The sequence below is a fragment of the Myotis nattereri genome (genome assembly GCF_964212035.1).
Source record: "Myotis nattereri genome assembly, chromosome: 2".
Classification (NCBI taxonomy): Eukaryota; Metazoa; Chordata; class Mammalia; order Chiroptera; family Vespertilionidae; genus Myotis; species Myotis nattereri.
The window spans coordinates 26,734,986-26,751,538 of NC_138076.1; the positions used below are offsets into that span (position 1 = coordinate 26,734,986).

Here is a 16,553-nt window from a genome sequence, read left to right on the forward strand (position 1 = left end):
CTCTGGGCATATAGCAGTGAGTGACACAGAGAAGGTCCTTGCACTCTGGAAGCTTAAAGGGCACTCCATGTGAGAGCCAAGTTTTGAAAAAAGGAATCAGAAGGACTTGTCTTCCAATATGATGAAACATAACATTGCTTAAATGCCTTATAAGCAGGAGCCAATGCTGGCATTATGGGTTACTCCAGCTTTCTAACAATGACAGAACACACAGAAATGGCTGCAAAGGAAAATTCAGTAATTTTCCATGTAATGTACTCTAAGTATCTTCCATTGAAGCACATTAAAGGGATAGTCTCCATATTTCTGGTATATAAATAACATATAAGAGATTTACAAACACATACACTCAATCATATTTGAACGGTTTTCATAATAAGCTGTGAAGGCCCAGCTCCTAAATGTTGTCCAAATATATCCTATTTGCTGTATACCCGTGTGCTTTGTTCCCCCCCACCTTTCCCCTTCTTTACTTTATCTCCAAGTGGCTGCATACAAATATCAAGTAACTATGAGGAAAGTGCCTGAAGATGCATGTGGTGGCAAGAGTCAGTTAGACACCATGGAGCATTAACTCCAAAACAAAACACATGCATCTTTTTCTTCTTACATCCTCCCACTGATGACAACTCTCCACTCATCCCTTCCCCAAACAGAATGCCTTTAGTTAAACGAGCCCTCTTATAAAAACTAACTGGCAAAGCATTCTCAATCTTTCCTCGCCAATGATGGCCCACTAGAATCAGAAGATAGGTAAAGTCCAATATGCTCTAATCACATTTTCAAATACTTCCCTTATCCTTTCCAATCTTTTCAACTACTACTGCTCTCACAAGATACAAACTGTTAGGTCCCACCATCATTCTCATCATTGTTATCTATATATATAAAAGCCTACATGACCGCCACTCGACAGGTCGACCAGTCACTATGATGAGCATTGACCACCAGGGGGCAGATGCTCAATGCAGGAGCTGCCCCCTGCTGGTCAGTGCGCTCCCACAGCCACCCTCCCGTGGTCCCTCCCCCAAGCCAGATGCCCGATTGCCCTGATCAGTCCCGATCGGGATTGGGCAAGATGGTCCCCACCCGTGCATGGGCCCCTAGTGTCTATAAATCATTAGACTGTATCTGTGGAAACACAATCAAAATAAACTTCTTGCTTAAGGAAGTCAAAACTGCTTAATTAAATCCAACCAAAAACTTAACTTCTTAATGCACGAAGTACTGGACTCAACACTGAATATGTTTAAGATATTTCATGGCAATCTGAAATATTAGGGAGAACCCCTGCAATGTAGATAATATAACATTCTTAACACTCATATACCCATGAATGTTAGACTTATTTTTTGTTTAATTTCTTTATTGGGTAAGGTACTACAAAAGTGTCCTCATCCCCCCATTAACCCCCAACCTCCCCCCACCCCCGAATGTTAGACTTATTAACAAAGCAATAACCAGCCCACTGTTTTTCATTTCCTTGGTTTGGTATTGGAAAATTACTCTTCCTGTTTCATTGTCATTTGTTAATCCTTAATTAGGAGTGTCACTTAGAAACTAAATATGGAAAGAAGCCTTTCGGAAAGGGCCATTACTTTCCCAATGTTTACTTTTTTCCAATGTCCAGGTGACAATGATACATAATGGGAACTTGGATAAATAAAGAGATACAGGGCTTTGGACTAATTGCAGTTCTATGCAATTTTATAGCCATCTTCCACCTTGAAAAACACATTAATTTACTCTAGGAGTCATTTTATATTGCCAACACCCTCATTTTACCAAAGCGGAAAGAGTAGTATCCAATGTATATATTCCACATTTGGGCGCATTCAAATCAAATCCATGTATTCAAATACTTCTGAGCAACCTATGCTTATGCAAAAGTTATCCTGGCAGACTGAATGTGATAAAAACATGTAGACCATTTGGCACAGGCCTGGCAAACAATCATTACTCAACATTGCTCATTAATACTGTTTCTAATTTTCCAACTTTTTAGTAACCTACATGGTTGTAAAATTATATGATTATGCATATATATAACATGTATAAGTTAACATGCATTAATACTATAAATAAAGCCAGTACGTTAGTGTAAAGTAACGCTATTTATCTAGAGACAAGGTTGAACAGTAGCAAAATGATCCACAAAGCAGCAGAGAACACTTCCTAAGGGGTAGTGTTAAATATTAGCTCTTATCTCTGTTTATCAATTAAGAATACAACCTCTACATGGTCTAGCATGAATTATAATTAGCACTCAGGTGATCCTAGAGAACTAGCTCAAAATGAATAGTTAAGACCTCAGCACGTGGACAAGTGACCATTTATTTGCAAGGCTGCTGCACCAACCACTGAAGTCTGCTAACTTCCAAACACTGGAATCCTGCAGAAATGCATTGCCTGCCTCAGGCTAGAAAATATATTTTTCAAGTCCCTACAGCACACACTTTAAAAAGTATCTACAGTGTCACTATCACAGCATCCAGCTTTTTATAGCACTTCAACCGTCGGCCACACCTCATTTATGACCATCGGGAAAATGGAAAGATAGTTTGGAGAGCATAGGCTTTCTTATTAAATATTTAGGTAAATATTAAAAGTAACCAGACGCCCTCATTAGGGAAAAGAAAACCTTTGTGTTTCCCAGCCTCATCTCGATCCGTGGCACAAAGCACATTCCCCCTCCCACGCAGCGAGTCACACCCGGGGCGCGCCGAGGAGGGGCGGGGAGAGGCAGGGCGCTCCGGGGTAGCGACCTGGCACCGCTCCTTCCCGCCGGCTCTAGCACGCAACCGCTAGACCCACGTGGACCGCCCGGCGGGGGCGCCGAGACCCACGCCCGTTGGCAGCCCGGCCGCCCCGGCCCGGGGGCGCGATCGCGCGGCGGGGACCCGCAGTGGGCGGCGCGCGCGGCCGGGGACCCGCAGAGGGCGGCGCGCAGGCGGGGGTCGGGGCCGGGGGCGGGGCCGGCGGTGACGCGCCACGGGGGAGGGGAAGGGAGCCCGGCTCCACTCACGCGCGGGGGCGGCACCGGGCCGTCGCTGCGTCTCTCCAGTTCAAACACTCTTAGGGGGGCGGAGGGGGCCGCAGGGGGGCGGGGAGGGAAAGACCTGGTTCCTCGTCTCTTCCGGAAACCGACGGGCCGGCAGGAAATGACGAAGCAGAGGTCGTCCGGGTCCGTGCGGTAACCGGTTCCCGCGAGCCCGGCCCCGACTCCGGGGAAAAGGGCCCCGCGCCGAGCAGCCTGGCCGCCTGCCGCCTCCGGAGCGAGCAGCGTGAGTGGACCCGCGTCCCTGCGCGTCCCGGGCCCGACCTCGCGTCACCCGGCCCCGCCCTCCGCCTGCGGGCCGCCCCGCCCCGGCCCGGCCCCGCCGGGGAGGGAGGGGGGGATGGAGGTCGCGCCCGCCCCACGCCCCCCGCCGGGTGTGTGAGGCTCCGAGTAGCTGCCTCTCGGGTGCTCGGGGACTCTCGGAGTCGCAGGAAGTAGGGAGGCCCCGAGTCCCAGAAGCCACGGTGGGCGGCGCGTCGGCCCCGCGCGGGTTCCCCGGGACTGTGTGAGGCTTGAATCAGACTCACCGGCGAGCGGCGGAAGCGCGGCGGCCTGGCAGCTCCGGAGGCCCCTGCCTGCGGCCACTCTCTGGGAAGGATTATATTCTGGACCCGCTCGACTGGATTTTTTTTCCCCCCTGGAGGAGCAGGTCTCACAAGTTGAGGTCAGGGCCGGAAGAGTTAAGGCTGGGGAGTCAGATGCAGGTGACAACCCCCACCCCCCCAGACTATGTGACATTTGGGCAGGCTATACTGTGTAACCACCACCGCCATCCCAGGCGCCGCTGTAAAACGGAGCGTAGTGCCTCCCAGCAGGTGGTTGTGAAGCTTAAAGGAGCATGTGGAACATGTGGCCTGCCCAGCACGTGAACCCTCGAATGTTCCTGCCTGCCCCCCTCGGCTCTTCCTCCCGGAGGCCTGTGTTAGCCCGTGCGCCCCTCCGACTCGGGAGGCCCATCCGCCCGTGTTTCCGAGGACTGAGAAGGAGACTCAGTTATGCGATGGACTGTGCGATGAGGAACTCTCGGAACCATATAAGTCCGTGGTTCTCAACCTGTGGGTCGCGACCCTTTCACGGGGGTCGCCTAAGACCATCGGAAAACACATATATAATTACATGTTGTTTTTGTGATTCATCTCTATGCTTTAATTATGTTCAATTTGTAACAATGAAATTGGGGGTCACCACAACACGTGGAACTGTATTAAAGGGTCGTGGCATTAGGAAGGTTGAGAACCACTGGAAGTGTTTCTAATCTGAATTTGTATCAAAATAACCAAGCACTCTTCCAGAGACAACAATGATAACATTCAAGACACGGTGACAAGTGATAATCCGTTTTAGAGCCACCTAGACATGGTATCAGGAAGCTAATTTTAAAATTTGTGATATAATCATTAATCCCTAGAAAACGTCTAGTTGTCAGCGTAAAATTCTATCAAACTAAGACCAAACCCTAGTTGTCATATTTTATCAACTTTATCTCTGAGTGTTAATATGTACCTGGGACTTAAGTCAGCTCACCCTGGCATCTCCTTAAGGAAATCGTTCGAGCATTCCTGTGCAGGGAAAACGTAGGGGAAAGGTTTAGTTTTCCCAGATGATGAATTTGAGAAATCCATGAATCATGATCCAAGCACATGGCTCGTTACATTGTGATCTTGCTGAAACATTAACGTGGCAAGAATGAACCATCGTGTAATGCCCCTGGGCATTTTGCTTCCCACTCCAGAGAAAGGCCGTGGTGGTATTCGGAACCGCTCCGGAACCGCTCCGGTGTCTGTGTGCGCTTGGTTGGACTGGCATGCGGGAAGCGGGTGGTCGTAGTTCAGGCCACATGGGAGCCATGGGTCTGTGCTGTGACTTCGGACAAAACCATTCTTTATGCCTGGCAGCCTTACAAAGCCGTGCCATTGGTCACGATGGAGAAGTGGACAGGAGAGGTGTACCCTCAGGACAGATCTTTCACCACGATACCTCCAGTGCGTTTCCCTGGAACTGGAACAGTAGTGTCATTGCATAGCAATGACGTTGTCTAATATCTGTTATATAACTCACGTTGAATTTTTACCATCTGGGTCAGCAACAATTTGAAATCCTCTGTAATTTGTAATTACTGGCATATTTGTAGCAGGAGGAAGATAAGCTCTGTAGGACTACACCATTTTAAACAGAATTTTGTGAAAAAATGGAAGCCAGAAAATTAACCTGGCTCAGATCCATTCAGGTGTTAGGAAACAGGTAGGAAACACTTTCATAATTTGTCAGATAAATGGCACCTGCCAAATGTCCTCGTGGCCACTTCTGCGTTTCCTGCTTCTTCCCTGACTTGTTAATAACTCCCACTCCCGAAAGCTACCACCCTTGCTGCGTAATGGTTCCAGGCCTTTTCAGCATCTTAAATCAGACATCTAAGGCCATCTCTTTTGCCAAACACAGTTATTGTTGTTGTTTTTTTACATTTTGGAACCAACAAAATCATAAATCATAAGCAATTATTAGTCTCAGGTCTTCCAAAATTTTTCATTTCTAAAGTAGATTGATTACTTACTATCAATCATAATTATTATATTCAGAGAAACTCTGGAGTTCAGTTTTAAGGAATAAGAGTTGAAACTCTGACTGTGCCAAATCCCCCTGTGCCTCTTACTCTCTTAAAAGAAAATTCATGGCCAGACTTTAATATATAGGATAGGGATATGGTCTGATGTTGAATGTTTAGATCTTGCATCTATAGATTACTATAATTTAAAGTAAGTTCTGTTTTATTATTTCCTGGCTAATTTTTACAAGACATCTTTCTATTCAGACACCAATAGATGTTTTAGAGAAATGATTCTTGCCCTCAGTGTTAACAGTGTAAGTTCAGTGCCGTTCCCGATACTCACTTTATTGTAAATGAGTACCTTATGTCCCCAAATGTCTGACAAAGACTTCAGATGTCAGCAAGGGACAGACATGCCACCTGGCCTGGCGGCAGACCTCTGAGGAAATTTCATTAATTTTATGCAGAGGCACACTATAAGAAAGAAAACAGAATCTGCCCTTAATACACACTTATTAACTTACTGAGCCAAATCTCCATTATAGATTATTTTGGAGGCTTGCAGGACAGGTTGAAAATATTTTAGTGGATGAAGTTCTGCAATGTCTTCATTGTTATAGAATATCTATGGGAAACTTGCAAAACAATCTCTTGGACATTTCAGATCTTCTTTTTCTTGGTATTAGAAAATGGCTGTCTTATTCTTAAAAACGACGGTACAGTTATCACCTATCGTTTTGTTCAGCTTCCTCTTTATAAAATGTCTAAAATAACACTTCTGGATTGCTTTCACATATTAGGTCATTTTACTTAGACTTACCTTTTATGTCCAACACAAAGGAGGAACTCTCTCTTAAAGAAAAAATTCAGTTACCTTCCCAAACACAAATAAGAAACCATTGCTCTTTTACGGCTAGTTGATACAGTTGCTATTACCACTCTTATTTTCTGTGGGAATGTCCAAAGAATGCATTTCCTTTAATAGAAGTCACAGCTGTGTAAATAGCAAAAACGTAACTTTTTATCCTGTAGCTTCTTTCAACCACATTTGGCCAGTAAAGCAAAACTAGATAAAGCTCCACGCGGGAGGCGTGTGGAAGAGCCTTGTCATGGCTGTCACATCTTCTCTAGGCTGAGGTCACGAGTGCAGCCCTTTTCTGAACATCACAGCTAGTTGTTTGGGCCTGTGTTTCAAAGTATGCAGTTGCTTTCATCTGGGTGATAGTCACTGTTCGGAGGCTGTGCAGTGATATGCAGCCTGTGTCCCTTTACTAATATGATTTTTTTAATCCCAAGTTTTAACCTTTATGTAGAAGCTGTAATGTTTCAAAGTAAAAAAATAAGGGGAGGACACCCGGCTGGTGTGCTCAGTGGATCGAATATTGTCTCATGGACCAAGGGGTCCTGGGTTCGATTTCTAATCAGGGCACACGCCCGGGTTGTGAGCTCAATCCCCTGTGGGAGGTCTGCAGGAGGCAGCCAATTAATGATTCTCTATCATCATTGATGTTTCTCTCTCTCCCTCTTCCTTCCTCTCTGAAATCAATAAAATTTTTTTTTTTTTTAAAAAGGAGAGGTGATCAACCAAAGAACTTGTATGCATAAATGCATAACCCATGGACACAGACAACAGGGTGGTGAAGGTCTGGGGTGGGGGAGGGGCAGACTGAAGAGGGTCAATGGGAAAAAATGGGGGACAAATGTGATACTTTCAAAAATAAAGATTTAAAAATAAAATATAAGGGGAATATGTTACATGCCTTAGTTATCTAGACCAGGGGTTGGCCAACTTTTTCTTAAAGGACCAGATTGTAAATATTTTAGGCTTTGAGAGCTGTAAGGCAAAAATCAAGGTTATTAGATAGGTAATTATAACCATTTAAAATGTATCCATTTGGAAATGTAAAACCATTCTTGGCTCCAGGGCCAGACAGAAACAGGCGGCAGGGCTGAGGTTGGCCAGCAGGCCGTATGCTTGCCAGCCCTTCTCCAATCATACCATCCCTCACTAACAGAAACCCTGTTCTTTTTTCTCTCTTTCAGCCACATGCCTGGGGATTACGGAGTGATGGGTGACGATGGCTCTATTGATTACAGCGTTCATGAGGCCTGGAACGAAGCCACCAACGTTTACTTGGTAGTCATCCTCGTTAGCTTTGGTCTCTTCATGTATGCCAAGAGGTAAATCTTTGAGTACTTCAGGGGAGATAAGAAACTGGGCATTTAAAAGCTCTGCAGGTTTGTTGGTTTGTTTGATCTGAATTAAACGCACAAAAATAATGTCATCAACATTTTTTGTTCCTGCTCTGAAAGCACTGTCTACTTGTGCCCTTGAGCACTGGGCACTGAGGTTTGGCTTGGAAAACCCTGTTGCTTTAAGAGGTGGAGATTTAAGTGCAGCCCTTGGCACCCAGCCCAGCTCACTATACTCCCATTCTATCATATCTAACACACCTCAATTTTATCACCCAGCCTGTGTTCACCAGCACCCTTGGATGAGCACACATGTTGGCCCATGTACCTAAAATGCAGAGACACTAACTCCTGTGTGCTTAGCAATTCTCTCTTTGCACACATTTTAAGCGTTCCCTTCTGTTTCCTGTGCAAGACTATTTCATAGCACTTATCCTATATAATAAAAGGGTAATATGCAAATTGACTGAACAGCGGAACGACCAGTTGCTATGACACGCACTGACCACCAGGGGGCAGATGCTCAATGCAGGAGCTGCCTCCTGGTGGTCAGTGCGCTCCCACAGGGGGAGTGCTGCTCAGCCAGAAGTCTCTCCCACCTCTGCAGCAGCGCTAAGAATGTCCGACTGTCAGCTTAGGCCCTCTCCCCACAGGAGGGTGCAGGCTAGGCAGGGGGACACCCCCCCCCCTCCCCCCAGTGCACAAGTTTTGTGCACCGGGCCTCTAGTTGAACAGTATTGGTATTATCTGATTACTTGTCTATTCCACAAAAACTTCAGTCCCTTGAGAACAAGTCCTGGTGTGTCACATAATGTAAATTCTCAATAAATATTTCCTACTTTAATTCTAGATTCCGTAGCATAATGTAACTGTTCTCTCTCATTCTCTCTCCTTTCCTTTTGTGGGGGGTGAGGGATGTGGGGGGGAGGGTGGAGAGGGTGGGGAAGCTGCTTTGAAAAGGAAAAGCACTATTAGTTGAACTGAGTTGCTTCTGCTTTAGGCACATGCTTCATGGTATCCTCTGCCAAAGTCAGAAAGACAGTAGATAGCTCAAAATAATCAGTAATCCAGAAATTACAGATGTTTGGTTTGGGGAGTAGCTCAGAGCCTATATTTGCTCTCAGACATGCAGGCTCATCCTTCCTAGCTGCCTGAGCCCTGAAGCAGCCCACCCATTGGCTGTCTAGACTGTAGGGGATGGGTGAGGGAAGGCTCTACATATCAGCACTGGCCCACTTGCAAGAAACCATGTTCCACTAAAAATAGCCACCGCCTCCTCCCCACCCCACAGTTTTAAAAGCAGGGGCACTGTTGTCAATTTTAAAAAGATGGCCATACAGAAGCTCCACTGAAGTCATGCTATTGTATACGAGAAATATGCGTATCCGTTATTTTCCAAAGTTAAGGTCTGCTCACATTTTGTTTATTGTAAAACCCAGGAAGTTACCTTTATTTGGAGGACATGAGAGGGAAGGGAAAAATCAGATATTTTCTTGTTTATGCATTTTTCCGTAGAATGCTTGGCTTTGGGAAGGGTAGGGAGTGAAAGCACAGTAGAGCTACATCACTGTTGTGTAAAGTGCACTGTTCAGCTACTTTTCTTTTGTACATTCCTGTGGCTATGCTTATACAGGCTCATACTTTTGAAAAATATGTTTTTATTGATTAAAAGAAAAAGGGAGAGGGAGGGAGAGAGAGAAACATCTATTGGCTGCCTCTCAACTGGGGATCGAACCTGGGCCATAGTGCCCTGACTGAGAATCAAATTGGCGACCTTTTGGCGCATGGAGTGACGCTCAAGCAACTGAGCCACAGCAGCCAGGGCATACAGCTTCACACTTTTTAGTGAAAGAAAGAATACCTGCCCTAACCAGTTTGTTTCAGTGGATAGAGCGACGGCCTGTGGACTGAAGAGTCCCAGGTTCGATTCCAGTCAAGGGCATGTACTTTGGTTGCGGGCACATCCCCAGAGGGGTTGTGCAGGAAGCAGCTGATCGATGTTTCTCTTTCATCGATGTTTCTAACTCTTTATCCCTCTCTTTTCCTTTCTGTAAAAAAAACAAAATATTTTTTTTAAAAAAGAAAGACTACCTGAGCCAAGGAAGCATCCACAGAGGCAAAATAAAAGATGGATTCCTTGCCACTTAAGTCCTTAAATGTAGTTTCCGATTACAACGATCCTGAGAATAATTATTATAGTCCTACTAGAGGCCTGGTGCACAAATTTGTGCACTGGTGGGGTCCAGCCCATCTGCCCCGATGGGGGCTGATGGGGGGCAGGGCTGGCCGGTGCAAGGGCCTGCAGGTGGTTTGCCGGCCAGCCCTGCCCCTAATCAGGGTGAGGGGGGCCCGTGGGGGACAGGGCCAGCTGGGGTGAAGGGCAGTGGTCATTCTGGTGGTTCTGCCATTCGGTCACTGGCCTTTTATTACATAGGATAGGTATTAATACAGATCTCTCTTCTGCATTGGTTTTGTGTTTTAGGAATAAAAGGAAGATTATGAGGATATTCAGTGTGCCACCTACAGCAGAAAGTTTGTCAGAGCCCAGCTTCTATGACACAATGAGCAAAATTCGTTTAAGACAGCAACTGGAAATGTATGCCATTTGTAAGTAGATTCTGTGCTTTACTGTATACAGAAGCATGTTTAAAGTAGAATTTTTGGAATTAAACCCAGTTAGTAAAAAGTTGTCAGAAATAGTTGATGATAAAACCTGAGTGCCCTTTTCAGATGCTCATCACAGTGACAGCAAAGGAGGTTTGCATGAAGTTAATGCTTCAGGACCCTGTGTTTGTACGGGCCCTTCCAAGACTCTGAGAAGAACCCTAGGAATGAATACGTGGGGTCGTACTTTTGTAAATTTTGCAAAAAATTAGCTATTTTAATAATCAGTTGAGATTGCTATCTCTTCCTACTGTAATTTGCCCTCCTTTCTACCCCCGTCCCTGCGGAGCAGCATGAAGGTGGCCAGGAGTGTTGGGTAGAATCTACGGGAAAGTTGAGTTGGAGCTACTTTTAGTTGGGTTTTGAGATTTTATTTATGGAATTTGCAGTCAGTCTCTTCTAGTATAAGTAAATTACTGCAAGCCAAAGCAGAAAGGAATGGCTTCCAGGAATATGGCATGTGATATTAACGTGCAAGGCCAGGGGTCATATCCAATATTAATATGTTCAATAGTACTGAGCACGGTGACTATGTAGGTGGTGGGGAAGAAACAAAGTTTAAAATGTACGGCGTCAGAATGAATTGTGGGCCACAGCCATTTATGCCACCATTTGAAAGAATAGGGGTGTTATTTCTGTGGTGTATCATTAAGCTCAGAAAGCAAAATATAATAGTATATTATACGATGCCACTCTTAAAGACACGTGACCAGAACATCCCTTATATTATCTACATATAATATAAATGTTCTATATAATTATGCAGGCATAGAGGAAGGTTTGAAGAGATACTCATCAGACTATTAACATTATTACCTTGATGGGGAGAGTGTGGGATTTAAAGAAAAAAGACTGGATATTTTTTAAAAGAAACGTATCTGTAGTAAAAAATGTAAACGTGTGTGTGTATGTGTGTGCATAGAAAGAACCAAAGAGTGAAATTTTAGGTGAAAAGTAGAAAAAATATATATATATGTGCATATATATTTTACACAAGTAAAACCTATAAAAAATTCTTTAGCATAAATTTTGTCCTAAGAACTGGTAACAGCAGTTCCTTTGGGGAAAGCAACTGGGTTAGCAGCTACAGGACTGGTCAGCTAAGAGGAATACACTTTCACTGTTTTTTCTTTTGTTCCTCTGCACTTTGTACGATATGGATGGCTTACCAGCTCAAGCTAAGCAGTAAAACTAACATAGCAGCTTTATTCACTGTAGCCAGAAGGTGGAAACAATCCAAGTGTCCTTGATGGATGAATGGATACACAAACAATGGTACATAAATATAGTAGAATGTTATTCCTTTAAGAGGAAGACAATTCTAACATATACTACAACATGGATGGACCTTAAAGACATTATGCTTCATAATTATTCTTATAATTAAGTAAAATAAGCAAGCCACAAAAGAACAGATATTGTATGATTTCACTTATATGAGGCAAAGTCATAGGCAGAAAGTAGAATGGTAGTTGCCAGTGACTGGGGGAGGAGAAAATGGGGAGTTATTACTTAATGGGTAGAGTTCAGTTTGAATGATCAAAAGAGTTCTGTGTCAGGATGGTGGTGATAGTTGCACAACAATGTGAATGTAGTTCATGCCACTATATTAAACACTAAAAACTGACTAAAATGGCCCTAGCCAGTTTGGCTCAGTGGATAGAGCATCAGCCTATAGACTGAAGGGTCCCAGGTTCGATTCCAACCAGGGGCACATGCCTGGGTTGCAGGCTCAATCCCCAGTGGGGGGCGTGCAGGAGACAGCTGATCCTTGATTCTCTCTCATCATTGATGTTTCTCTCTCTTCCTCTCCCTTCCTCTCTGAAATCAATCAAGACATATATATGTTTTTTAAAAACTAACTAAAAATGGCAAATTTTATGTATATTTTATCACAACAGAAGAAAAATCCTTAAAAAATTTAAGCATTTTTTTTTTAAGTATAGTCAGAAGCTTTGTAAAGAAAATTATAAGGGAAGAATTAAGTCTTCATTGATGCCTAGTCAAAATAGAAGTTACCTCCTATCAGTAATACATTCAGTAGTATAACATATACAATTATAAACCCCATTGTACAGGTTTTTTTTCTTCTTTGATGGGAACGGCATAAAATAAGATCAGAATTCCTGTCTTTGTAAGGCGCATGTTTTCTATTGCTGCTGTAACAAATTATCACAAATTTTGTGGCTTAAAACAACACAGATGCATTGTTTACATTTTTATAGGTTATAAATCCTACAACAGTCTTGCTGGGATAAAAGTCTAGGTGTGAGCAGGGTTTTCTTTCTGCTCCACATGCAGAGCCAGCAGCATTGCATCTTTCTGTTCATTCTTCATTATATCTTCCCTCTGTCTGAACTCAGCCAGGAAAGGTTCTCCAATTTTCAGAGTCCATGTGATTAGGTGGGACCAGGTAATCTCCCCCTCTCTTACCTTAATCACATCTTCAAAGTCCCCTTTGCGCTGTAAGGTAACATATTCACAGATTGGGGGGATTAGGATGTAGACAATTTTGGAAGCCATTATTCCTGTAAACAATGAGTGTGTGTGGGTATGCACATTTATTGAATTCCTGCTCATTGGAGCATTCTTAAGTGCTTGTGACATATCTAGCCCTAACAAAGTCTGCCAGTTCAGGAGGAAATAGCAAACAAAATTCTTTTTCTTAAAAAGGACTCCCAAAGTTGTCAAAGCTTTAGGCCACAAAAATCTGAATTTACCCCCGAGTACTGTAAACAAGTAGTATCTCTTTCTTGGCTAAGAAACAGTGAAGAGACTGAAAGTTTTAGAGCTAAGTAGTCAGTGACATTCCTAAATATTTTAGCCCTGTACTTTCTCTAGTTTTAGGTTGGGACCATTCATTTTTATTTTATTTATTTATTTATTTATTTATTTATTTTTCTTATTGACAGTTTTATAGATGTCCCCCAATTTCCCATCCCTTCTCCCAGCCCAGGCAACACCATTCTTCAAATAAACATTTCTCAGCAGTACAACGAGAATACAGAATTGCATTTTTTTCATCAAGTTTATATTAATCACAAAGTTCAATAATACATCTCTTAGGCTTATAAGTTAAAATATAGTCAAATTCCTTATTGTGTGGACAAAAGCATTATTTTTAATTTATCTTAAAGTGGAAATGGGGGGCAAGAAAAGAAAATTGCAGAGTGTTAATTTAACAGCTTAATTAATGTTTACCCTATATTTTTAAAGCTCTGAATAATCCTGATATACAAATAATAGTAATAATAATAACATATAAAATGGATATCAGCAGTGTTAAGATATTAGAGGATCATAATGTATAATAAAATTTTCCTCCAACAGAAAAAAAGTTTAATTCTAAGCTAATTCTTTACTGAGATTCATGACTGGTCATTTAATGATATTAACTAGTAATTATTTTGCTATTTTATTAAGTATATCTTTTTTCTTTCCTTTTTTTTTTTTTAATAGCAAGGAAGTATGACCATCAACAGCCACAAAACCAAGCTGACAGTGTGCAGCTCTCATTGGAATGAAATCTCAGAAAATGAACAACATAAATAATTGTTAAATAGTATTGTAGCAAGCTCCTAATTCCACCAAGTCATGAACAGCATCTTTAAAACATCTTCTGTCTCTATAAGATAATTTTTCTTGTGATCTTTATCCAAAATTTTTGGTGTGTTTTCTTTTACTTTTTTAAATTGCATCTGTGAGTGATTTGTTACACAAAAAAATGGCTCAGAAGACCTGAAAATGGGAAGAGAGACTATACCAGAGATGGTGATTTTACTTTGTGAACACCTTTGATTTCTTCAGGATGCAATCAGCCAGGAATGAAAACCCATCTTTGGAAGCGAGCATCTGAAACTTATGCCACTTTGAGCTGAAATTTTTGTAAAATGAAAAATGAAAATCCGGTCATTGGTATAATTTCCTCTCAGATTGTATTCTGTGATAAATGTAATGTGGATAACTGACTGATTTGTGTTCTCATTGATGTTGGTTACCACTCTTAATTGAATTACTACTTGCTTCTTCAGAACCTGCATAGTGGACTGTCTTTCTATATCATGAAGCGTACCCATCTGCTGATTATGGAAGCCTTCTGGAATTTTTCTCTCATGTGTTCCTAGGAGTTCATTTGCTTTTTTCTTTAATCCTAGAGTTTCATTTCTACCACAAGAGTCTTCTTTAGACCATATTGTGACCATGTTGTCAAACACTCGTAAATGAGCACCTCTATAATTGGTGTTAGCAACTTGCTTTTCATCATATGACTCTTGGTGTTTAACGTTAACTGTTTGGTTTCTAATGCTTTCTTAGCATAATAAGCTTCCCTGAAGACTCATATCTTGTACCATTTTCTCCTGTATATTGAAATGTTTTTACCTACTTTGTCATCATTATTTAAGTAAAAGCTGATTGGAGGTAGTGGTAGAGAAGTTAACTGTCCATGTAACTGACTAAGAATTAGTTTTTGAATCCAAGATATTCTTAATTCTAAGAGTTAGGGTTAATATTATTTTCCTTTCCCTTTATAATTGTAAAGTAAAAGAATGTAAATTTTAAATGAAAAGGTTTAGACCAAATAAAATCAGGGAAATTGCATTTTCTTTTAAAATTTAATTACATCATTCAAAAATGTATATATTGTTCAAGGTAAATTGTTGACCAAATGGAGTAACTCTTTTTTTTTTTTTTAATATATTTTATTGATTTTTTACAGAGAGGAAGGGAGAGAGATAGAGAGTTAGAAACATCGATGAGAGAGGAACATCGATCAGCTGCCTCCTGCACATCTCCTACTGGGGATGTGCCCACAACCCAGGTACATGCCCCTGACCGGAATCGAACCCGGGACCCTTCAGTCCGCAGGCTGACGCTCTATCCACTGAGCCAAACCGGTTTCGGCAAAATGGAGTAATTCTTAACTCACGAGTGAAGGCACTGCCTATATGAAGAACGAAACACCGTGTATAACTACAACCGTGTGTAACTAAACAGTTATAATTACAGGCTGGGGGTAGCAGAGTGGCAAGGAGACAGTCTTCTTAAACTTGGCTTTCCTCAAGGAAACACTATATTTCCATCAGCAGAGAATGTACTCGAGCAGGAACAGTTTACTTGCTGTCACTGACATGTGACACGACCTGGACAAATTACAAACCTGGCCATCTCAGATGATTTGTATAGTGTATATAAATAAATATAAATCACAATGAAATGGTGATTGTTTTTATCTGTGTCCACTAGATAGAGACAGTCATAACTAAAAACTGGTATATCATTTGGTGAGCATCAAACGTTGGCAAGTAAGAGCGGATGAATTCCTGATTTTTTTTCTCTTAAAGCTAACATGGGAATCACTCACCCCCACTGGCAGGAACAACAGTAAGTCCGCCTTTGAAGTTCCTTCTCTGCTTCAACAGCTGAGCTAGGAAGGGTGGAAGCCTGCAGCCACACTTCAAAGCGACACCAGGTGATTGTCCTGCTTCTGCCCCGGAATCCACCAAAGATTCAGTGGAACTATTTTCTTTGGAAGAAAAGTGGAATGACTAATAAGCTGGTAAATAACATTTGTGTTCTCCTTTTGTTCTTTTTTTTTCTTTTAATGCAGAAGATACTGAGCCGTGAGCACTGGTCAGCCTCTCCTGGTGCACAGCTTGAGCATGTTAAATAGTTGTTTAGCTGATACCAGCCAGCTGCACTCAGGGAAGCTGTTGGCCCCTAAAGGACACAGATGTTTGCTATAGACCTCACACTGCTTCAGGTGGAGTTATTTATATGATTCTTTTGAAAATGAAATGTGGAGTTTATGGCAAAATTGGTTTAATGTCAGAAATATTTTCGATATTGAGTCGAAATAACAAAATGATAATAAAAATAATTTCAGATATTAACAAATATATTGAAGGAAAAGGACAAAAGTATGGAATGAAGTTTTTCAACAAATAGTTATGAAATACATAACTGCTAGTCATGTGTCATCTATAGACCATTCGATTCTAATAACAATTAGAATAGGAATAGATGCAGGAAAACTAAAAGGAAATATGGTTATTTGCATACCTTTAACATCTATACAAAATAGTGAGAATAGGG

At 42.2% G+C, this 16,553-nt stretch overlaps 1 protein-coding gene across 2 annotated transcripts; it reads left to right on the top strand.

The window, feature by feature from the left end:
- Positions 1 to 2,982: 2,982 nt before the first annotated feature.
- SMIM19 (small integral membrane protein 19) lies at positions 2,983 to 15,672 on the top strand. Of its 2 annotated transcripts, none has more exons than XM_081085011.1 (4): positions 2,983 to 3,284; positions 7,647 to 7,784; positions 10,279 to 10,403; positions 13,920 to 15,672. In XM_081085011.1, exons 2-4 carry the CDS (start codon positions 7,651 to 7,653, stop codon positions 13,982 to 13,984), a joined length of 324 nt encoding a protein of 107 aa, XP_080941137.1. In that variant the 5' UTR covers positions 2,983 to 3,284; positions 7,647 to 7,650; the 3' UTR covers positions 13,985 to 15,672. The 2 variants fall into 2 exon arrangements, with proteins under 2 accessions (XP_080941137.1, XP_080941138.1); XM_081085012.1 differs by lacking the exon at positions 2,983 to 3,284 and adding an exon at positions 3,520 to 3,722.
- Positions 15,673 to 16,553: the final 881 nt, after the last annotated feature.